The sequence below is a fragment of the Trichoderma reesei genome (genome assembly GCF_000167675.1).
Source record: "Trichoderma reesei QM6a unplaced genomic scaffold TRIREscaffold_6, whole genome shotgun sequence".
Classification (NCBI taxonomy): domain Eukaryota; kingdom Fungi; phylum Ascomycota; class Sordariomycetes; order Hypocreales; family Hypocreaceae; genus Trichoderma; species Trichoderma reesei.
Window position 1 is genome coordinate 502,488 of NW_006711153.1, and position 22,994 is coordinate 525,481.

The 22,994-nt window shown below is 54.0% G+C and overlaps 8 protein-coding genes across 8 annotated transcripts; 4 read left to right on the plus strand and 4 right to left on the minus strand.

Annotated features, from left to right (window-relative positions):
• Positions 1 to 253: 253 nt before the first annotated feature.
• On the plus strand, positions 254 to 718 carry TRIREDRAFT_59151 (uncharacterized protein; the record flags this gene model as incomplete). Its single annotated transcript, XM_006964059.1, has 1 exon — positions 254 to 718. The coding sequence occupies one exon, from the start codon at positions 254 to 256 to the stop codon at positions 716 to 718; it is 465 nt and encodes a 154-aa protein (XP_006964121.1).
• An 827-nt stretch (positions 719 to 1,545) lies between these two features.
• TRIREDRAFT_35726 (uncharacterized protein) lies at positions 1,546 to 4,308 on the minus strand (the record flags this gene model as incomplete). The annotated part of the gene is made up of 3 exons (XM_006963982.1): positions 1,546 to 2,930; positions 2,998 to 4,189; positions 4,270 to 4,308. Coding segments are annotated over 3 exons (2,616 nt in total), but the record flags the coding sequence as incomplete, so codon positions are not given.
• Positions 4,309 to 7,461: 3,153 nt separating this feature from the next.
• On the plus strand, positions 7,462 to 9,726 carry TRIREDRAFT_105931 (glycoside hydrolase family 20; the record flags this gene model as incomplete). Its single annotated transcript, XM_006964060.2, has 3 exons — positions 7,462 to 7,501; positions 7,559 to 8,034; positions 8,188 to 9,726. 3 exons carry the CDS (start codon positions 7,462 to 7,464, stop codon positions 9,724 to 9,726), a joined length of 2,055 nt encoding a protein of 684 aa, XP_006964122.1.
• A 640-nt stretch (positions 9,727 to 10,366) lies between these two features.
• On the plus strand, positions 10,367 to 11,142 carry TRIREDRAFT_121163 (uncharacterized protein). The gene is made up of 2 exons (XM_006964061.1): positions 10,367 to 10,510; positions 10,587 to 11,142. The coding sequence occupies exons 1-2, from the start codon at positions 10,433 to 10,435 to the stop codon at positions 11,079 to 11,081; spliced, it is 573 nt and encodes a 190-aa protein (XP_006964123.1). The 5' UTR covers positions 10,367 to 10,432; the 3' UTR covers positions 11,082 to 11,142.
• A 653-nt stretch (positions 11,143 to 11,795) lies between these two features.
• Positions 11,796 to 13,577, minus strand: TRIREDRAFT_26994 (uncharacterized protein; the record flags this gene model as incomplete). The annotated part of the gene is made up of 2 exons (XM_006963975.2): positions 11,796 to 12,534; positions 12,646 to 13,577. Coding segments are annotated over 2 exons (1,671 nt in total), but the record flags the coding sequence as incomplete, so codon positions are not given.
• Positions 13,578 to 16,287: 2,710 nt separating this feature from the next.
• On the minus strand, positions 16,288 to 17,577 carry TRIREDRAFT_59625 (uncharacterized protein; the record flags this gene model as incomplete). The annotated part of the gene is made up of 2 exons (XM_006964219.1): positions 16,288 to 17,081; positions 17,322 to 17,577. 2 exons carry the CDS (start codon positions 17,575 to 17,577, stop codon positions 16,288 to 16,290), a joined length of 1,050 nt encoding a protein of 349 aa, XP_006964281.1.
• A 1,475-nt stretch (positions 17,578 to 19,052) lies between these two features.
• TRIREDRAFT_3310 (uncharacterized protein) lies at positions 19,053 to 19,686 on the plus strand (the record flags this gene model as incomplete). The annotated part of the gene is made up of 2 exons (XM_006963944.1): positions 19,053 to 19,061; positions 19,141 to 19,686. 2 exons carry the CDS (start codon positions 19,053 to 19,055, stop codon positions 19,684 to 19,686), a joined length of 555 nt encoding a protein of 184 aa, XP_006964006.1.
• A 146-nt stretch (positions 19,687 to 19,832) lies between these two features.
• Positions 19,833 to 22,649, minus strand: TRIREDRAFT_121164 (N-terminal binuclear Zn cluster-containing protein; the record flags this gene model as incomplete). Its single annotated transcript, XM_006964220.1, has 8 exons — positions 19,833 to 20,298; positions 20,413 to 20,766; positions 20,854 to 21,188; positions 21,265 to 21,563; positions 21,683 to 22,128; positions 22,214 to 22,332; positions 22,399 to 22,422; positions 22,596 to 22,649. The coding sequence occupies 8 exons, from the start codon at positions 22,647 to 22,649 to the stop codon at positions 19,833 to 19,835; spliced, it is 2,097 nt and encodes a 698-aa protein (XP_006964282.1).
• Positions 22,650 to 22,994: the final 345 nt, after the last annotated feature.

Here is a 22,994-nt window from a genome sequence, read left to right on the forward strand (position 1 = left end):
TTCGATGGGAAGCATACGATCCGAAGTGCAGTATCACGGATCGAAAGAGGCATTCGCCGTGAGGACCAGTGGCAGCTCGAAAGATATAAAAGGAGAGGTCAGTTCCCTTGAACCGAAACTCTTGGAATAGATCATCAGCTCACATACTCAAGACTCTCAAAGACTCTCAAGCCTCGCAACCAAGACTCCCGAAGCCCGCAACAGCACCATCAATTCAACCAAGATATCTAGTCGCCAAACAAACACTTTCAACATGAAGTTCACCACCACCGCCGTCCTCGCCATTGCCGCGCTCGTCGAGTCGGCCTCTGCCCTCGGCAAAGCCCGCGTCGTCAACAAGTGCCCCTTCAGCGTCACCCTCTGGTCCGTTGGCAGCACAATCTCTGCGCCCACGACTCTCGCCCAGGGCGGCTCCTACGGCGAGACCTTCTCGCGAGACCCCGTCACCGGCGGCCGCGCCATCAAGGTCACCATCCAGCCCGACGGCCTCTATACCGGAAAGCCCCAGACCATCTTCGCCACCAACCTCGACGGCAACACCATCTGGTACGACCTCTCGGACGTCTTTGGCGATGCCTTTAACGGCCACAAGGTGGTTGTCGCCAGTGCCAATACTGCCTGCCCCAAGATTGTCTGGAACAGCGGTGTCCCCCCTGCTGGAAGTCAGGTCTCCAATTGCAATGCCAACTCTGATGTGACCTTGACTCTTTGCGCTTAGACGAGCTGAAAAGGCTGTGGCGAATTCGGGTGTTACGATAGAATCAGTTTATGATGGTATGAATGAATATATGAAGTCTTCAATGAAATCAGTCGCAACGCTTCGACGGCCCGTGAACCACCTCTCAACATGTGAACTTGTCCTCAGCATGCCAGGAGTGAATGCCGCTCTCATCATGGAAGAGACTTTGCTTCATAATCAAGGTACAAATAAAGAGAAGGTTCAGGTACTCTTCATATGTCCTGTCGCTCTATGAAGCTTGGATTAGTTACGCACACCCTTGGTTCACTAATCTCACTATAATTTAATTGCTGCACTCTCCTACCCACTAATTGAAGCAACTTCGCCCTGTAATAGCAGATTGTACATGACTAGAGGTCACTTTGGGCAAGAAAAAAAAGAAAGAAAAATTCAGGCTCATCGCTCAGTGAGTTACTCAATAAGCCGCGAAATCAGCAAAAAGAAATCTCCGATACTGGGAATCGAACCCAGGGCTGCTCGGCACTCGAGTAATGAGAGCGAGCGATGTTAGCCACTACACCATATCGGATGTTTTTGTATGAATTGTTATCTCAAATTCTTACCTATAAACTATTTAATGTTGGTCCATCGGGATTATCTACAAGATCCTCGACCATTGCTCTCTCTCAATCACTGATATATAGAGCCATAATACAAAGTCGTGTGTTTCACCTCACTGAGATTGTGCTCAAGGCCAAATGATATTTCCAAGATGATAATTTGCCTTTGATCTGCTCTTAATGATCCAAACTGGCTGACCGACGTGTGCTTCACAATCTTCCCACTCAAGCGGTGGCAGTGGTGTTGTACCGAATGTTGAACGTCTGAGTGAGCATGCTCTCATAGTCGTCTGGATTGCTCACATCTCCATATATCTTCGCCGCCCGAATCAGGAACTTGTAGCTCCCCTCAGGCACAATGATCCCCTCCTGAGTCATCCCCGTGAACGCGGTAACGAAGTAAGACCTCGAAGTGAAGGGAAGGGGAAAGCCAGGCAGACTGCCGACGATATCGACGCCCAGCACCTTGGTCGTATTGACCTTGCCAGCCGTATCGCCCAGTGCAATAAGATCGGCTCGAAGGAGGGGCGTGCCGGCGTCGATCTGAATGATGGGGGCGGGATAGTCCGGTGGAGGGTCGATTGGCTGTGCGGCCGTCGAGATGGGATAGGGCACAACGTACGTCGTGTTCTCAGCAGCCGGAACGGTCGAGTAGACGTTGTAGTGGATCATGTAGTTGAAGTCGGGATCGAGCACTGGCAGCTTGGCCAGGCTGCCGACAACTCCCAGGTATGGAACGACAAGCCCATCGCCGTTGGTGCCGTTGACAGTGACATATCCGCTGTAAACGGGGAGGGCGGAGGCGTTTAGTCCTTTGGGAGGAGTGGCCGTCACGGTGATATCTGCCGACTTACCTGCCGCGACCGTAATCTTGTTGTGCGAAAAGGAGAGCTTGGCTGAGGCGCCCTCGGCAATGGGATTCGGAAATGGGGCGGGAAAGTGACTGTCGCCATCGCCATATGTATACATGGTCAGAGCAGGCGTTTGGCCAATGCTGTAAGTAACGCTTTGCTTCCCAGTGTTGTGGATCGTGAAGCTCGTCTTCTTGACAAAGTTGTCTGTGTCGTTGAACGCAATGTTGGGAACGTTGAGCAGCGTTGTTGTATGAGCGGCCTTGAATGCTTGAGCCAGCCCTGCGCCCTGCTGCGCTACGGAAGCCAGCTCGGTGGGATACAGCGTTGCCCCATCATAAAAGGGTAGCTGCAGGGCCGTTGACGATACCAAGTTGAGGAGAGCTTTCGGGTCCCGGATGCCTCGAGCTTGCATGACGAGAGCGTAGATAGCGGCCATAACCGGCGTGGCCATAGAAGTTCCCGTATCAATATAGTAGCCTCCAGAGGGCAACGGCCACGTAGACAGGATGGTGCCGCCGGGAGTGCTGATGGACGGATTTACATCAGCCTGCCACGTCGGGCCCCAGCTGGTGAAAGTGTCAATGTAGTTGGGATTGATGGCATTGGGCACAAAGACACCGGCCTTGGTGGATGACGATGACTCCACAAACGTCAACCAGAGATCCTTGCCACTGCTGAGCTCGTTCAGCCACTGGACACCTTGGGAGTAGCCTGTCATTCCGAGACCAGAGGCACTGGTAGCCCCGATAGACCAAGGACTGTCGGTTGGATCAGATACTGTAGTTAGTTTTTCCAGGTCCAATGATCAGAGAGTGAGATGTTGGCAAAACTTACTTCCCAGGACTGTTATACCAGAACATGAAATACGTGGCATTGTTCTTCTGCAGGTTGCTCACCTCCGTCCACGAACTGCAAGCAGAATCATACTTGACCAGAATGACCTTGTCGCTGAGGTCGGCCGGGGCCTTGTTACTGAGAGGATTGCAAGCACCATAAGTGCCATCCGTGGTGACTTCCGGTGTCACTGGCCATACTTGGAGAGTGATGTTGTTGGGGAATGGAAAAGCGCCAGGAGTATAGACAAAGAGGGTCTGGTTTGCCGTCGAGTTATCCGTACTCACGAAGGCTCCCGTTCCCAGGTATGGCGTCAGAGTGCTCTCGACCGAAGAAACTGCAGTGACGCCTTTGCCGTTTGCTGGAGTTCCGGCAAGAAACAGTCCTGCAGAACCCGAGTTGCCGTTGGCCACGGTACAGACGACGCCCGCCGAGACGATCCGGGACACGGCAACAGAGAAGGGGTCTTCTGTCCAGCCGGACGCTCCGCCGAGAGAGAGGGTGATGATGTCTGTCCCATCCTCGAAAGCCTGGTTGACTGCTGAGATGGCAACATCGGCTCCAACGTCACCGCTACAACCAAAGACCCTGTACATGCCAATAGTCGCATCAGGGGCAGCACCAATGAAGCCCATGGGGTTTGGCAAGGCTCCGATAATGCCCGTGACATGCGTTCCATGGCCGTCGCAGGTGCTCAAGGGCTCGGGACCAGGCACAGGAGTGTTACTGCCGTCGTAGTCATCACCAACCATGTCCCTTCCGTAGCTGACAACGCAGCCCTTGCCAAAGCAGCCGCCCAGAGCAGGGTGGTTGAAGTCGACTCCTGTGTCGATGATGCTGATCCTGATGCCCTTGCCGGTGATTCCCTCCGCATGGAGTTTATCAACTTGAACCTGAGCATGAACTGCATATGTATCGTTCTCCGATGCTGCTCTGCGCTGCAGATTCGATACATTGGGCAAGTGATCTGGGTCGCTGCTTGTCGAGCTGAGTGTTGTATTGGCCGGTCGCTTATATCGTTGAACAGGCCACACCTGCTTCACCGAGGGAACAGTCGCGATCCTGACGGAAGTGGAATGAGGATCCAAGTCGACAGCGTCCAGCTGAAAGGACGCTCCTTTAAACAGGGTATAGTTGAGATTTAGTCGCTTGGTCGCAGCAAGGCCGTGCCGCCGGAGGTCGCTAAACAGTGATGCTTCTTCCTGTATTTCACCACGGGGTCAGATCTCGACAAGCTGGGTTTATCGAGGTAAAAGTCTGAAATGTTGGAGAAACAACTCACATGGCCGTCTTCAAACTCGACAATGTAAGCACCTGGGATGAAGGACGATTCCCCCTTTGTCCAGTCCTCCTTTCCATGAGCTATGCCGTGTGAGCCCTGAGCAGCCACACGGGCGCCATCTGCTAGAAGCAGGCCCAAGACGGGCAACAGACGGAGGTAGGCCACCATGTTTAATTATTGGCAATAGTGCCTGGCGAAGGAGCTCGTATCAATCGTACTGCTTCACTAAGAGAGATATAAACACCGTCTCGAGAAATGCCTTACCTGGTGACTTTATATACCCTGACACCAACAAGCATGGCAGCTCGCTCCAGTATCGCCAAGGCCGCAACGTCTCATTTGATTCATCTTGACAGTTCGATGCCGGGGGAATGGTTACAAGGGTGATAGCTATGGCGAGCTTCCATTTGCGATGCATGAGGCAGGGGGGAGGATCCTTCGATGGCACGCAGTTGAGCGAAGCAACAAGCTGCAGCTCCGAATGTCGCTGCGACTATGATCCTGCTTCCCCAAACTGGCGACAGAAGGGTGAAAGCATTTAAATATATGCTTGCTGCCCGCATCTGGGGTGGAGTCCTGTCTCCCTCTTATTCCTTCTTTGTGGTCTTTGTGGTCTGAGCCGACCAATGCTGTCGAGCCTCTCTCGATCGATAAGGAAGGTCGGATTTGGACGGTGGGATGGATTCATCAGCAACATCCATCGTTCGTACTGTGCGGAGATGTTCTTGAGTTCTGATCAGATATGGATTCGGGGACCTTCTCAAAGGGGAGATAGGCAGCTTACCTGGCCAAGGGTGGCCGATTCGGCTCGACCAGGTCGTTAGATTTGCGCCAGGCATATGATGGCATTTGGTGGTTGCTATACTGCGCGTTGATTTACTACCATCGGAGTGACGCCATCTCTTGAGCTCAGGATAATATCAAGAAGGGACGACAACAAGAGTATATTTGACTCCAGAGACAGACTCTCAATTCCAGTAACGGACGGGTTTCGCAGCGCTGACCCATCTGGTGGCATAGAGAATCTCGACTTTCCAAAACATGGCCATGAATACTGAACATCGACAGAATCGAAATCGTAGTATTGTCTATTCAGACGTTTCTCGGGGGATTCGTCTTGGTTGTAGGTCATGTCGAAGAAGTATATTATGTTGATGATGGGCTCGAGAGAGGAGAGTGTTCTGATGGCCCGTCGAAAATCAGGCTTCTACTGCTAATCACGGACAAGTTGAACAAGCCTTTCACATCTCGAGTTCAGGTTTCCAAATCACTCATGTTGTTCGAGTATGGACTTGGTACACTGTTGGATGCTCCTTTGTTCTGCAGGCTTCCAGAGCAAGCACCAGCCGAACAAAGCCCACCTGGCCGTATATCAGAGAGCGTTGCATCTTGATATGTAGCCATTGAAATTGCACTTTCTCAGCTTTTGTCTTTGGTCCTCGCTCACACTACTGTGGGTGAATACTGACTGGATACATGCATGTATGAGAACTGTCTTCCTAGGTAGACGCCCATCAAGAATTCAGCAGAGTTGTCAAGGAGAAGAGCCCTCTGGTTCAAGTGATCCTCGATCTACTTTGCCCTGATACTCTCTAGATTCCTCAGATCTCAACGGAACAGCCACACAGCGCAGACTGGCCACATTCTTCCAGAACGTCCCAGCAACGGCCAGATTCTCACTTTTCCAATGCTCCCCCCTCATTGGCCGTCAACACTCCTGAGCTGCTGGCAGAGGAGCCTTCATTCACTGCATCTGCTTACCTATACACACCTGAGCAACGAGGGCGCACGGGCCAGGGGGGTCGCATATATAAACCTCTCCTGCTCCCCCGACTCTTGATTCTCTTTTCTTTCCTTTCTTCTCTCAACCCTTCCCCAGAACCCTGAGGGTTTTCTAGTATTCCGACCTCAAGAACTCGGAATACTAGCTCTAACGAGGGGGCCAATTTTTGATTTACAACCACTTTTCATTATGAACACAGGCTTGCCCTGGGACATGAAGAAGAGTCAACAGACAAGAGCTGCTCGGCCTTGGTGGTGTTGAGGCCTGCTGGTGAAGGCATAGGGAACATCACGCGAGGACGAAACACGCAAGCAGAGACGATGAACGAAGAGTAGCGAGAAGTTTATGGAAGCGGAAGCTTGCTATGATGTCTGGTAGAGACCGCGGCGACTTTGTGATGATGATGATGATGATGCTGAGTATGATGCTGCTGCTGATGATGATGATCGATGATGATGACTTGCCGTGTATCTTGCCTTGTAATGTCTGCCCGTAGTTTGCCTCGTCCGCCCGTTTGTTTCCAAGCTGAACCCAACGCTCTCCGAGGATCGTCAGCCCCAGCGTGATGCCATCACCATACCCCATTATCGCCTCTCGTCACCATTCATCTCCTTCGCGGGCTGTTCTCGTCGGCTTCTCATCTCGCATCCATCTCCATCTCCAGCTCCTCTTCATCTCCAGCTCCTCTTCATCTCCAGCTCCTCTTCATCTCCAGCTCTATCTCTACTTCCAACTCCAGCGCTAGCTTCATTCCCGCCTCTTCTTTATTGTCATATCTGTCTTCATCTTCATATTCATCTCAGTTCCCATGTCCATCTCCATCTTTGCTCCCGCCCTTGACTTCAAACCTACACATCAAGCGACCCAAGCTCAACCATCGTCTGCAGAAGTGGCTGACGATCTGACATCGAGATCTACCGCCCCCCCACACGAACCAAACTCGATCCAACTCTTTCTTCCCTCATCCTTGTCCATCAGCTCCAGAGACCCCTGCCATCGCTGAATTCCACCAGAGGTGAGCCACGAGAAGACTCTCTCCATCTGACTGTCTTCTCGTCAATAGCTAATCCCAAAACCTCCCGCCAGATAGCCATTTTCGAAACCCCAGCTTCACCCTGCCGAAGACGCTCGACGCACCGAAACGCCGAATCACTTATCGACATGTATCGCGATGCTTCTCACGCTAGCTTCCCTCACCCCTGGCACGTCTCCGCTTCAACCGGCAAAGCTATCCCCATGGGGTTGTTGCTGTAACGTTACTCGGTTCAAGTCAAGATAATGATGGGAAATATGGGGGGAGTCATGGTCATTGTATTTATGGAATCTCACGCCCAGTCCCCATATGAGGAGGATTCACCACGGCGAGGAATGGGACGTGGCATGGAGAAGTTGACACTGAAATCATTATCATGCGATTTCTCGTGGTAATCACGAGCTTGGCTGCCCTGGGTATGTGATAAATGCAGAAATGAAGCAAGTTGGAATCGTCTCTAATCTCGTAGTTAGCACGCGCCCAGCTGCTGGGAATACCGACCGTGCCATTCGACATCTCCTCTGACCAAACCTTCGACTTGAGCAAGGTCCACGCCGTTGTTGTCGACATCGCCCACTCGTCAACCCGCAATGAAGATGGCCTCACCTTGATTCCTCCTACCCTGTGGGGGTTTGCAGAGACATTTCGAAACGATCTGGCCGGCATCGGAATCAACACCGTCTTGCTCCCTGGATCCAACGCCATTAGAGATTCCATCTACCTCACGCTGGACCACGACAAGGCACAGTTTCTCAACGCCGCGGGAAATAAGACTTCAGAGGGCTATCGTCTTACCGTGACTTCTACAGGCGTGACTGTCAGCGGTGCCAGCCCCCTTGGAGCTTGGTGGGGGACGCGAACAATCTTGCAGCAGGCGTTGATCAACGACAAGAAGCTCAAGCTGGGGACGGGAATCGACTCTCCTGGATGGTCAGAGAGAGGCATGATGGTAAGCAACGATATGGGAGCGAAGGTCTCATTTTGGACTCTCCACAGCTAATCAATGTCTTTCCCGTTCGCTTTCCGGAAGCTCGACGTTGGACGCCACTATTACCCAGCCGAATTTCTCGCAGAAATGTGCTCCTACCTCTCGTTCTTCAAGCAAAACGTCTTCCATCTTCACCTCAGCGACCACGTCTGGGACCCCGCCAAGCTCGGCTCTCACGAGCTCGCCCTCCAGCTCTACGCGGCGTTTCGAGTCGGTTCTGCCGACCCAGAAGTTGCTGGCCTCGCCCGCCCCGTCAACGAGACATACAGCCCGTCCGAGTTCGACAAGCTGCAGCAAAGTTGTGCTCGTCGTGGCGTGACCATCCTGCCTGAGCTCGAGTCGCCGGGACACTCCATGGCGACGACCGACTGGAGGCCCGAGATTGCGCTCGCCGACTTTAGCATGCTCAACCTGAGCCATCCGGAGACGCTTCCCACGGTCAAGTCGTACTGGAAGGCCGTCATCAACAACTTCCACTCCAAGGTTGTCCATATAGGGGCAGACGAATACGACAGCAACTTCATCAACGAGTACAGCACGTTTGTCAACGAGATGAGCGCCTACATCCGGTCCATCTCTGGGAAGAGCACTCGCATCTGGGGCACGTTCCCGCCCTCGTCAGCCCCTGGCGCCGTCAATGTTGACAAGGACGTAACGATCCAGCATTGGCAGATTGGCCAGGACAATGGCCTCTTTGACTTTATCGACAAGGGATATAGTATCGTCAACAGCGACGACTACTTTTACCTCGATCTCAAGTATTCCGATGGCAACGTGTACCCCAAGGAGCTCGATATCCAGCGTGTCTTTCATGGCGCCCCCGACGGCAGTGCGTTTGCACCCAATATCCTAGACAATGCCAACGCGACGAACAACCCTCCTCGAGATAGCCCCAACGTGCTCGGCCACCTGGCTGTAGTATGGAACGACTGGGGCCCCAATGCGAGCACCTACCACGAGGCCTACTACATGGTCCGCAACGGCTTGCCAGCTCTGGCTGACAAGCAATGGGGTGGCTCGCTGCAGGAGAAGGACTACGCCAGCCTATTCGCGACTCTGCAGCCAGCGGTGCCAGACCAGAACCTCGACCAGCGAATTCCCTCCAAGGGCTCGACCATTGTATCGTACAGCTTCGGCCGCGGTAGCCTCTTGTCGGCGGTTGCTGTCCTCGATGGCTCTGGAAACAACTATCACGGGCATCTCAAAAACGGCGCGTATGTGAGCGGCGGTGCTCTGCAGCTCAATGGCCGAGGAGCCCATCTCAGGACTCCTCTGACAAGCAAGGGACGCAACTACACGCTTTCCTTCTCGGTGCTTCCCAAGGCTCATGGTGGAACGCTCTTCTCTGGCCCGGACAGCAGCTTTCTCAACGGCAACGGCACGTCGACCAAACTTATGCTCGTGTCCCATAACATTGCGTATCCAGTCAACCTGACGTTGCCTCTCAATGAATGGAGCGACGTCACGGTTCAAGGCATCGGTCCGCAGACGTTTATTTCTGTGGGCAAGCAGCGCCAGGAGGTGACGATCCTGATGGGCATTTGGGGAGGATACATGCAGGAGGGACCGATGGCGATTGAGGCGCCGATTCAGACGATTGGACAGGGCTTTAATGGACAGATGAAGGATATCAAGCTCTCAAGTGAAGTATAATGTAACATCTGATTTGGTCAGGACATTGTACAGTACGGGGTAGAGATACACTTGAATATTATCGTATTCCTTGTTTGTGTTCACGGTAACACTTTGAGCTTAAAGACACATGAAAATAAACTTGACAATTGCTGATCTCTTGGCATCTTGAACATGCCAGAAACATCAAGGATTGCAAGGAATGCATCCAACTGACGCGTCGTCCATCTTCCATCTCTCTCTCTCTCTCTCTCCTCTCTCAACTGCAGGATTCACTGCATTGAAAGAGCCCCTCTCCACTTATCAAGCGCCATCAGAATTGAGGCTGTCGCCACGCTCGACTCACTGCAAGCGACAGCCTGGTTTAGGCTCATTTCGAAAGAATGATGTATCCCTTTCATCATCCCCGCTGAAGATCATCGCCTCTGTAAACCCTCCCAAAAACATCAAGCGAACTGATCAATTGCCTTTGTCGGGATCGGTGGAGCACGGTTAAGGTATGATGTAATCCGCTGACAACGGCAGGCTATGAAATCATAGACACGTCTGAAGCATTGTCGATGGTCTATATAAACTGAATGACGGACAAATATCAAGAATGTTCAATTAAGTCAATTTCGATTCATTTTCATCCACCACTACTGCACTCTTACGCACCTTGACACCTCCATACCAATAAAAACACACCTCTCCTCAAACGAACAATCACAACACACAACTCTTCAACATGTCTGAACACCCTGCACACTACTCTGGCGAATTCCACGCTCGCGTCCCGCCATCCGAGCCCATGATGAAGGGAGGAGTAAGTCTTATCAAATTCTCCGATTCATCTTGACAGATTTCAAGTTCGAACAGTAGCTAAATCTGTCATCCTGCAGCACCAACCCGGCGTCAAAGTAGGCAACGACCGCCTCCCTGAATCCCACCTCGAAACATACCCTCCCGGAACCGCTCCAGCAGAGTCATCCTTCCGCCCCAACCCCGTCTCAGAAGTCCCCGGCCAGGCCAACAACCCCGAGGTCGACCCCTCTGGCCGGTCAGACCCCCTCGACTTCCCCGGCGCCACATCAAAGGACGTGCACCAGGGCATCGGAATGCCCATCCAGGGCCAAGAGGGACGAGAAGTATCCTCACAGTTGCCCGGCAAGAAGCATACCGAGTCGAGGATGCACGCCCATGGTCACAGCAAGGAGGGAACTGGGTTGGGATCTATTGCGGCGGAAGCCAATAGGAGTGATCCCGTGAGGGAGCATGGATGGGATCTGCCCGAGGGTGTCGAGAAGGGCACCAAGGGCTTTGGAAGTGCAGACCATCCTGCGGCGGCGAGCATGGAGCCCGAGAAGGCAGACCGCGTCGCTTCAGAAAGGTCATGAGTCTGTTGAAAGATAAAGCATGATAGGGGAGTCTCGATGGAATCAACTTGTAAAATAGTCTAACTGCAAATTGCTGGAAAGTATATCGATTTGACAAAGCTAATCAGGAATCAAACACCATTGACACATTTTGACTGTTCTACTTAGTTACACATGTGCTTCAACCACTCTGTTCCATGAATTCTTGTCCATCTGCCATTCTTACATGTCCACGGCAGAGTGCATTCGACGCCAAGGTTGTCGCAGTCAGCCACTGTGGCCGAATATGAGGTGTCATGGCAGCCAAGTACGGATCACCACCAGATGGGAGCTGGAGCAGCAACAGTAATGACGATGAAACAATGGTTTATGTCTCGACTAATCGCGCTGTCAAAGAAAACAAAACAAAATTCAAAGATATCCTAAAAAGCCAAATGATATCCTTCCGTCGCAGTATGTAGTTCCTTGTAAACTCTTGCACCATATCCGACATATGAACAAGAGAAACAATGTCCTTCATAGAGATGCATACATCTTTTCTCGCAATGTGAGCCGCCTACCAGATATCCAGATCGATCCCAAATTAAAGAAAAAAAAAACACAAGAAACCATCGCTTTCCCGATCCCTAGTATGCCCACGGCTACGTCCCTATTTTGTAGATGTAGTAGTAACCTATTCCCTCTCTTTTTGAACGCCGGCTTTGACAAATGTGCAAGCAGTTGACCGCTTGGCAATCAGGTAAAGTCATACGTGACCAGACTCTCCCGGCCGTCCAGCGTCTCGCTGAGGACAGTCACTCTTTGGTCGTCAGTCCCGACCCAGTTCCGCCTCTGCTCTGCCTCTGTCGAGGCGGGTTCGCCCTCCACATCGTCAGATTCTCTGCCAGGCCGGGGCCTCACCTCGACGCTCACGTCGCGACGGCCCCCTTCGAGATCCCAGACGCGAATCTCATCGCCTCGCTCACTGACACTCACGGCTCTACCCTCTGGCGTGACATCGGCATCAGCAATGCCCGAGGTGTGTCCGTAGAGCCTGGTAGGGTTCGAGATGGCAAAGGATTTCTCGGTCGCAGTAACGACAAACAGCACAAGGGTGTTGTCGGGCATCGTTGCGAGCAGATAGGGGTGGCTGTAGCAGAGCTTGGCCGGCCCGCCCTCGTCGTCGTCCAAGTACGAGTCGGGAAAGTTGGCGCACGTAGGGCACTTTGGCCGGTAGTGAGCCGGCGCGGCCAAGCCGCGAGTGTCGGCAGGCAGAGTATAGGCGACGCGAGACGTGATGACGTCGGGCTTGGAGCAGCCCGAGGGCCGGATGTCAAAGTTTTGAATCCCAATGGCCCAGCCGCTCACAGTGTCGAACGAGTAGGCAATGGACGCAACGGCCGAGTCCTTGAGCCGGCGGAGGGACAAGACCAGCGGCTGTCGCGAGTAGTCGGACTTGAGCGATGACAGCACATGGGGGTGCGAGAGGTCCGCGCTCTTGTCGACCTCGCCTCCCACCTGGAGCGTCGACAGTTCGTCGTCGTTGAGGTAGCCCGGGTCACCGTTGTAGCGGCTTGGCTCATCAGCAGCAGCAGCAGGCATTGACTCCGGCTCGGGGTTCGGGGAGTCAAAGGTGTACAGCGAGATGAAGCCCAGCTCGGCAGCCGTCAGGGCGTACGGGTAGGAGTAGGCGACCGACGTGAGTCTTCCCACATAGCTCTTGTCCTGGCGATACAAGACGGCCAGCTTGCCCTGGCTGATGGTCAGCCGCCAAATGCCAAAGGTTCCGTCGTTGAAGCCCAGCATAATGTCCAAAATGCCAGCCTCGAACTTCTGGCCGTCCAGAGAGAGCGCCGTGGGCACGAGGTGGATGCCGTCATGGGTCTCTGTGGTTGTCTGCGCAATGGAGAGCTGCGTCCGCAGGTCCCAGGCCCGAAGCCCGGCTTGCAGGTCGACGGTGACGGCAATGCCATGGACGACCTTGACCAGAGTCCGACGCTCCTGGACGGGGGTCAGGGAGCAGTTGATGGGGTTGACCTCGACCTGGCGCACCTCGCAGAGGCCGCGGGCCCAGTTGTGTCGCAGGCGGTACTGCTGCTTCCAGTCGACATAGTCTGTCGGATGGCCGGACTTGTCGGCCGGATCAGCAGGCTTGAACGGCTCAGCTGGCTCGGCATCCGCGCGAGCATCGGCGTGAGCAGCCGACGTGGGGGCCAGCCTTCCGGAGCCGGAGTCGCTCAAGGAGCTGGAGCTGGAGCCAGCAGCGGCTCCCTGGGCGGCGTTGGCCCCTGCGGATGCTTGCGGCTCGCCCTGGCCGTTGGCCTCTGCCTCGAGCTTGAGCCCCGGGATGCGGGCGGCGCGCGGCAGGATGAACCGGTGGTAGTAGTGGACGCGCCACAGCTGGGGGTCCGAGGCGATTCTGTAGAGCTGGCGCGACGCAGCCGAGGCGGCCAGCAGCGTGTGCTCGTCGACGTAGGAGAAGATGCGCAGCAGGACCTCGTCCGACACATGGCGGGCGAGGTCGTACGAGGGCGTTCTGAACTGCACGGTGGCGGCCTTGCTGGTGAGACGCAGCCGCTTGGCTGAAGCCTCTTGGGTGCGAGGGACGTGGCGGATGACATGCCCGTTGACCTGGATGCGGCTGCTGCCAAGGTCGCTGTGCGACCCTTTTCTCTTCAAGTTCCTGGCAGGCATCATGCTGGAGGGGGGTGGACGGTGTTTGCCTGTGGAATGAAATTATGTGCAGATGTGGCTGGTAAATCTAAGGCCGGAGCGTGTCCGACGAAAGGGTCAAGGAAGATGGAGAGGAAGAACAAGAGGAGGAAGGGAAGACGAGACGAGACGAAGAAATGATATTGCAATCTGGGGGACGGACTGCTGGTCTTCGGTGAAGAGATCGTCAGCGGAAGCGCATGTCTTTCGCATACGAGTCGCCCTACCGATGACAAGGCAGCAGCAGCAAGCAGCAGCTCTTCGTCCTGCTATTTGCGGCGTCGTCACAGCGTGCAGGATGCTGTGGACCAGGTTGTGGAAGCGGGTGATGGTGCGAGGATGTGAGGGACACGGCAACCGTTACTTCTCCTCCCCCGGGGAAAAAAAACCAGAGAGAGAGAGACAAAAAAACGGTAAAATATCAAGAGGCGTCTCTCAAGGGAGAGAGAGACAAGGAGCGGATGGGGGGAGGTGTCCCAACGTTGGTGGAGTGTTGGTGACACACGTGGGAGTGATATGTTGTGTATTGAAGAGGAGTTGGCCGGAGGTGAGGATGGGGGTTCTGCCTCGAGCAGGGCGGCAAACACTTGAGGGTCGGGTCGGGTGAGATAATCACTGGGCTGCAACCAACGCCAACTGAAGGCCGCTGAAGGAATGGCGCTGGGGGATGCTGGAAAGGGCCCCGAAGCCGTCTTGGTGCGCTGATGGCTGCTGGAAGAGGTGCCGGGATTTGCCTCCCGAGCTGCTGGCTTCCGGGTCCCTCTCCGTCTTATATACGTGGACCTCTTAGGACATGTAGCCTAGGTAGGCTGGTTCTTCTTCTCCTCCAACTCTTCATCCAACGAGTGAGAACCTAAGAAATTCCTCCAGTGCCTGCTGTACAGCGGTACAAGAACTCCTGGCACTTGTCCACGGCCCCAGAAATTATTAATGGGACGCGTCAAGGTCCAGGCAGGTTTGTGTCTTTCAGCCGACATGCAAGTCGAGCACAGTTGCCTCCCCTTCAATGGATCTCGTCTCGTCTCCTCTCCTCTCTTGCTTAGGCTCCATGCTGGACATGCGTCTGCTCGACTATTCCTACCTCCATGATACTACATGGCGAATCCTGCCCCTCCCCTCCTTCATCGGGGTCCCTGTCCAATCGCCGTCGAAGTGCTCTTCAGCCACGAATAGGCACCATTTGCTTCCCACCTGCTAGCCAGGGATCAGGCCTTGAGAGGCTTCCCGTCTCGACAAAGTACCCCTGCTATGGCATCCTCCGCAGACGGGTACTACCTCGACTACTCCCGCCACTAGTAGCACTCACTCAGCCCCTCTGAAAAATCAAAAAGAAACACCATCATGTCTCTCTTTGCTTTTTCCGCCCTCACCTTCACTCGGATCTGGCTCCGCGGTCCAAACCCACCTCCCAGGCGTCCAGAAAACTCACTCGTCAGGTCATGTTCTCCCACCCATCTTGACTCGGTCTCGTCCTCATACTTCAGCCGTGGCTTCAATCCGATTCCCCTCTCCGCGACAAGTCACTTTCTCAAACGAGTCGCCTGCAGGTACGCTTGTATCAGCCGTGAATGTCAGGCCAATAGATCGCCATAGCCCAGGCGGTGGACCAGAGTCCGAGATGCATGCAATACGCATGCAAGCAAAAAGCAAGAAAGAATTCTTGAAAAAAAAAAATGACGGGAGAAAACAAAATCTTCCTGCAGGCATACCGCTGTCGTTGATGTACGTGTATGTACACACGTGCATGTACGAAGCATGCACGCTGCAGAACAGCTCATCAAACCCCCCCTTCGTCTCTTGATGCGGCCAGTCTCGGCACTCTGATATGCTCACAGGACAAAGTGAACAAAAAAAAAAAAAAGAAAGAAAAATAATAAAAAAAGTCCAAGCAAAGCTGAGCCTCAAGCTCCCCAGCCAGAAGGATGGATCCATGATGGCGTCTCTGTATCTTGACAGTCTCGTACCCCCCCTTTGTTCATTTTTATTTTTGCCTTCCATCCAAGTCCTCTCCATGTCTCTCGTCTCTTATCGCCCCTACCATCTCGCCCACTTTTCTTCCGTCCACTCTTCCGATGTCTCTCATACTCGTATACTATCATGATTTGTTCCTTAGGCGCGTGCACAAGTAATGGATTCATAAGGAAGAGGGCAAGAGACAGACGTAGCAACGCCTATACCGTAATGCTCTATACTTGTCGGCATCGCCTTGTCTCCATCCCAGCATACCTAGGTAAGTTACTTGCATAGAGGTATAAAACCATGGTTTCCTTGTCCGTGGCTGTCATGTGTGTTTTTACCCTGTCCGTAGTTCATACAGTAGCATCATTTCAATAGTTCATAGCATCACTTCAATAGTTCAGGGCGGCACTTCAATATTCTACCCCCTCATCAAGTTGAGGATATGACTGCTGTGTTCATAAGATCGTGTGTATTCATCATGATGCGTCTATGCCCCCCCCCCCCCCCCCCCCCCCCCTCCCCCCCTCACTTACTGACCCATCCCTCCTACAGGTTGATACAGCCACGGCCTCCCTCGTCACAACAACTGAACTCGTGCAAACAGATCATCGTACAACTTCCCAACCCATCCATCCGATGGCCCTGCTCGCGCGACAACCCCCAGACCTCCGACCGCCCACAATGCGGCTGCTGCCACTACTGCGGCCTGGATGGCCAACCACCGTCGCCTGCGCTGCCGTTTGGTCTTCCTATCCACCGTGACCGCCTCGCTCCCCCACCAGCCCTTTGTCGACGGGGCAATGCCAAACCACTTGGCGAGTCCCCAGACCATATGGCCGCATCCCACCCCAATCAAGCCCCTGTAGGCAAAGGAGGCGACCAGAGGATGTCTCGCGAAGCCGTGGGAGACGTAGGCCAGGCCAATGTTGGAGCTGTCGCCCTCGACCACCAGCGGCAGCACTCTGTTTATGCAGACGTGGGCGCCCCAAAAGGCCGTGAAGACGTAGCCGGACCAAGAGATCCAGCTTAGCGGCGGCCAGAGCTGGACCGAAGAGCGAGAAGAGGCGCCGGATGCGTCTGTCCGGGAACGCAGCATGGCGTACATGCCGGGAGTCGATCCGCCGTACCTCCTAATGTTCTCGGACCTTCTCAGCAGGCGCAGTGCGATGCCCGAGCCGATGTGCGTCAGGACCGGCAGGCCAACCAGCAGCGGCTCCGTGATGGCGGTCTGGTAGAGCTCCCGGGCCATAAGCAGGTAAGTCTCCGAGCCAGCCACGCTTCGTGTAACTGCGGGAATCAGGGATACATTGGCCAGGTGCATGGTCGTGAAGACGGACATGGCATAGCTGGAATACTTTTGCAACCGGGTGACTATACATGGGGAGGAGACGGAGACATGACCACTCTGGTTAGCATGAAAGAACGGTAAAGTAGTAAGGTATGTAACTTGGAGTGTGTGTAGTACTCTTGAGAAGAGCCCGCATGAGACAGGGTTGCAATGGTGCGAATAACGATAAAAATAGATGCAATCAATACAAAAGAAAGACTCGGGCATCATACTTGAAAGAAAATGCTGTCATGATAAACAGGAAAGAAAAGGGAAACACTAACGGTAATAGATGGCGCCTCGGCCACTGCCACTCAACCCCGGCGCCATGGTCGAGCCAGTCTTGATACTGCCCGCACCGCCCTCCAAGGCGGCATCTGCAGCCAAGGGATCGATGGGCCTCTTCTCCTCCGTCGGTGTGTCCGGGTCTGAGTCCTCCATGGGTGCAGGATCCAGCTGGAGGAGCGAGATATACGTCAGGGTCGAGTTCCTCCTCTCCCGCCAGCCTTGCGGGCTCTCGGCGTCTGAGTCGCTCTCCATGGAGGAAGGCGAACGGGGGGTTCCTTGAACGCTCCCTCTCTCTCTCTCTCTCTCTCTCTCTCTCTCTCTCTCTTCCTTGCTCGGCGTCAGGGGTTCACAGCAGAATTGTTTCAAAGAAAGGGCAAAGAAAAAAGGCGAGCTTCGTCAGGCTCTTGGGTATCAAAAGAGTCCGAGGCAGAGAAATTTCCCGAGTGAGACCTGCATGTCCCGTAAGAGCATCAAAGCATGGTCTGAGAACGGAGTACGTTGAGAAAGAAAGAAAAAAAACAAGAGGAAAAGGCTGCCAATAGCATCGGGCCACAAGATCGTGGGGGAGACTCTATGCCTAATTGAGAAGTACTTGGTTGGGTTTTGGAGAGTCGCCCCCATCCCGCTTGATATAGACGCTTGTACAGTGAGGTAGTACATACTACTACATAGTACCTAGTATGAGTACCTACCTTACTTCTGTGATGGATGGAGAGAACAACCAGCAGAGACACATCTATGCGGCGTAATGATGTAGTACTTGTTGGTAGTAGTAGCCGCCGTCGAGTCTCGTCTGTCTTGAAGCATGTTTTCTCCTTTCCGCTCCTCTTCCTGGAACATGATGCAAGCCACCAGGCTCGCGCAATGGGCCTGTAATTGGCCCGCGGGAGTTCCGCAATCATACAGTTGTCTCAAGCACCCGCACCTTGTTCAAGACGTTGTACGTACTGTAGTATTGCCTCACGCCCTCCAAGGATTTCTTTCCACTTTGGCTCTAGCAGGGGCCTGTATGGCGTTACTCCATCAATCCATACACACAAGCAGCATCAGGACATTTTCATCTATTCTGCAGGTGGGCATCCCTGTGATGTACGCATGTAAGGTAGGACCACGTCGCTTGAAGCTACGGCATCTTCCTTGCAAGCCACTGGTCCTGGACCGGCGTCTTCCAGTAGTTGCTCGACGCTATGCTATGGCCCTTCTCCCTTGCGTGAGCCACCAGAAGTAGCGAGATGATTGCTCATCCTGTGAGAGCCAATGCCAGGTCGTTGCCAAAGGCCAATACTACCTGTATCATCAGTAGGAGGTTCAGCTACTAGTATTTGATGTGTGCTTCATCAGTGCATGAAGTAGTTCATACTGTGAGAAACAGGCGGTTGATAACTGCAGTGTAAGTGAGTGGTAGGGCTGTTAGCACCGCGACTACAGTACCTGGCGGTACTCTTACACTGGGGAGAATCCCACATGGTTTCTGGTACTGAAAAGTGCTTGCAGCTACTCTGTAATCGGTCAATCCCAGGCCCGTGAGTGGACAGCCGCCTCCGTCTGCCCCGCCATAGCTCCGTCGGGCTCTTGTCTCCGATCCTCCGACGTCTCCAGTCTCGGGAGAAGCGTGACATTGAATCATGAAGCCATCGCGAACATCTCCATTAGGTGGTCTCTGATGATCAACACGCCTCGACTAATACCGCTCAGTTCCCCTGCAATTTCTGATTGTAGCCGTCAAGATGCCTCCAGTACGTATTCTTCCAGAAGTCTCACTGACTCTCTCGCACCTTCAGCCCAGCGTCACCAACTAACGCGTCGTCCTTCCAGAGACACCAAACCCTCCCTCCCGCGCAAACGACCTCGGCGAAAGAGGCCCAGAAATCCTTCTACTGCACCCTCTGCTCCAAGGGCTACTCCCGCATGAACGACTATGAAGCCCACCTCAGCAGCTATGACCACAGCCACAAGCAGCGGCTCAAGGACATGAAGGCCATGGTGCGCGATCCCAACGCCGGCGCAAAGGCGAGGAGGGCCGAGGCCAAGGCGGACGGCATAGTCAGCATCAAGCTCACCGAGCAGGATGCGCCGTCGTCCGGCGGCGGAGGCGGCGGCTTCAAAAAGGGCGGCTTCAAGAAGACTGGCTTCAAGAGCGCTTTCGCCCCAGTAGACGCACCGACATCAGCCGCCGCTACCGCATCGCAGCCAGCGTCGACAGACTTGCCCCGGAAACAAGCGAATCCTGCTGCTGGTGCTCTCGCAGACAAGGGGAAGACTGCTCCGTCTTCCTCGCGCATCTACAAGGGTTCACTCGTGGAGAGCGATACGGAAGATGAAGGCTACGAAGTCTACGATCCGAGGTTCCCCACCGATTGACTCGCTCACAAGACGCCGTCGTATATCATGTCGATACTCTTTGGATGCGATTATCTATTACCGGCGATGAATCCTATCACCATGGTGATTCTTCCGACTACCGTCGCTGCACTTGCCGCAGCTCATATCCAAAGCACCCCGAACCCTCAAAGCTCGTCATCGGGTTGCATCCATCTATGAGACTCAATCTGCGACAAGTCCTCCTCCAGGAGGCCAATCATGTTGCGGCTGCCTACAAACCAGTCGGCAAGTTGCGCCACCTGGCCACTGCCCTGCAGCGGCGCCCCCGCGTCGGTGGTGTCCGTGTTGGTCATGGCTTGATCGTCGTTGGGGATGAAGCCAAGCTGGCTCAAGTACATCTCGAACTCATCCCCTATGGAGATGGAATTATCGCTTTGCTGCTGCTGGCCTTTGGCTTCCACATAGAACGTGGCAATGTCGCACATGACCCGGCAGAGACGGTAGAGCTTATCAATGGGCTCCGAGAGCCCCCTTCCGCCCTCGAGAGAATCGACAAAGTCCTGGAGGACCCTGAGGTCTACCAGCGAAGTCGTCTCAATGACGTAGCAGAAGAGGACGAAGAATGGGGCGAATGGCGTCAACAAGAGGCTCCTATTCAGTCAAGGAATCCCTTGTGGTCAGTAAATCGGGACTCCAGATAGCTGGTTTGTGATGCCTGCCGGTATCGGACCAAAGCAACTTCACAGGACTGGAAGTTCTTCTTACCAGTGGATGTACATGGACCGCATATATGTGCTAATGTCCATGAATCGAACACACTCCTGATGCGTCTTCATTGCGTGACGTGCCGCATCCAAGCATTCGTCGCAAAACCGGGTGACGGAGTTTTCCGGAGCCGGGATGACGCGGTAGATGAGCGTCTTGGTGACGTAAAACTGCACCTCGTCGCCCTTGATGAAGACGTCGACGACGTCCGAAGTCCCTATTGACTTGAGGAGTGTGTACACTTTCTCTCGTGTCTCCTCCGTCTCGACTTCTAGGCGGCTGCATTCCGCAGCCAGGGCTCGGGCCCGTTGAATCAGATCTGCCTGAGGGCTTGCCAGAGCGGCTGGGCTGTATCTATAAGGAGGACGGTCATTAGCCACACAAGATTCATTTGAACTGCAATCAAGCCTGCTCATTCGTCCGGGCGACTACACTACTTACAGTTGTTCGTATATCCGGCTCTGCAAGCTGCTCATCTCAACCCACAGCGTCGGGAACGTGGTCGACGTCAGATGGTCGAAGCCGTTGACCTCAAACTCTCGTTTGATATCAATGTCGCACTCTGCTATGACCGAAGCCCGTCCGAGCCGGAGGCCCAGGCCCTTATCCAGCGTATACACATGCCAGAAGATGACCTTCTTTTGCTGTGCAATCTGCGGAGGGTCGTTGCGGAGAGACTCTGTACGATGGTAACCGCCTGCTTGGCACAGCCAGGCCGCCATTGTGATGAGATGCCACGCCACCGATGGCCTGGAGACGTCGATGGAATAGAGGCACTGGATTGAGCACCATCGTGTCAGCATATCCATGTCCATCACGCATATAGCAGCCATGTCGGGACAACACACTCACCCCAAGCAGCAGAGCCTGCACATTCTCAATCTTGGGAGACAGAAACAGCGGAAAGTTGGCCAGCGTCGTCTCGAGATTCGTCTTGCAGATGGTCACGTACGAGTTGTACTCTTCGCGCAGCGCCTCGTCCTTGGCCAGCGAGTGCTGCTCCACGAAGAGGTTGTACAGCATGGCGTTGACCACGGCAAAGGTGGCGTCTGAGAAGTCTTCGGCGGGGAAGTAGACGGTGCGGCACAGGTCGGCAAAGTCCTTGATGCCTGTGAGGGTGCAGAGGATGGTGAAGAAGGTGGGAGGGGCGGCTAGACGAGCATTGTTTGAGTCAGATTTCATATGTCTTCTTCTTCTTCTTCTTCTTCTTCTTCTCAAGCTTTCCCCCCTTTTCTCATCAGAAATCGAATCTGCTGTTGGCGTTGCATACCTTTGACATGCTTCAACAGGGCAACCACCGTCGCCATGGGAGGCATAGGCAATTTGCTTACACCCCCTGGGGGCACTGGCTGCTGCAGAGGAAATCGAGGCCCGTGACTGATGGAGCGGTGCTTTTGCAGCTCGACAAGCTGGCTCAGGTTGGCCAGAGCCGTCTCCATCTTGGGATTCACAGCCGGCAGGGACGCTTTCTTGACGGCACGCTCGAGGAATTCGCTGGCAAAGGTTGTGTGGACGGTCAAGCCCGAGTCGCCGCCGAGGACGGATTCCTCGTCGGAGCTGTCATAGTCAGCGGTCGACGTGGTGGTTGGCACGGCGGAGTCTGTCTGTGGCGTATGGATGAATTTTGAGGGGTCTATAGGGGTTGCGGATGAGATGTTCTTGAGAAGACTCTCAATGTTGGCGAGCCGGGCTTCGATCCGGTCAATCTTCTTTTCACTTTGAGAGGTTCATACGATATCGGGTCAGCATAATTATGAGTCGAAGGGAATGAGGATGGAGTTGAATGGACGGGGCAACTCACTACTGCGACGAGATGAGGACCCGTTGGCGAAGCTCCTTAGGCCGTTGCCACGCAGTCGAAGTGCATCGTCGCTCGGCTGTTACGCAGTTGGAACAGGGTTCGTTTTTGTCACAGCGGATCTTGAGGAGATCATGATGAGCTCAGTGACCGACCTTATGTGAAGATTGATGAGATGGCTCACTCACTTTGCGTTGACGACACTGATCACACTATATCGTATGAGGGAGGAGAGCTTGTCAGCTATGTGTCAATCAACGAACGAACAGGGTCTCTTGGACTCCATCCTGCAGTATCAACCCAGCCAAGAAGCCGAGATTGATAGGCAGTATATACCTTGGACGGACCCAGATTCACGTGCAAAGGAGGACGAGGGTGCACTTACAGCCTTGCGGAGCGCTCGTGCGTCGGCGGCCGCGGACGGCGCGAGACTCTGCATTGTTGTAATCGCCAAAAGATGTTGTTGGTTGTCGGATTATATAAGAGGCTGTAGCTCTCCCGTGCTGGAGTCGTATTTCCAGGAGACACGGCGTCAATCTGTGGCTCTTTTCCCTTTTCTACCTCCGATTCTGTATCGATTGTCTCTGTTAATCTTCGTGCAGGATCAGGTGGTATACGTGAAGAGACAAGTGATGCCGGTTCTCAAGGCTTCACTAGAAGGTACGGACGATGCTTATGCTGTCAGTGTCTTGAGTGAAAATCAATGGTACTCGGGATTTAGGAGGTCCATTCAAGAGAATCCTCAGCATGCTCAAGAAATCTTTCCACAGAGCTGTATTCTGAT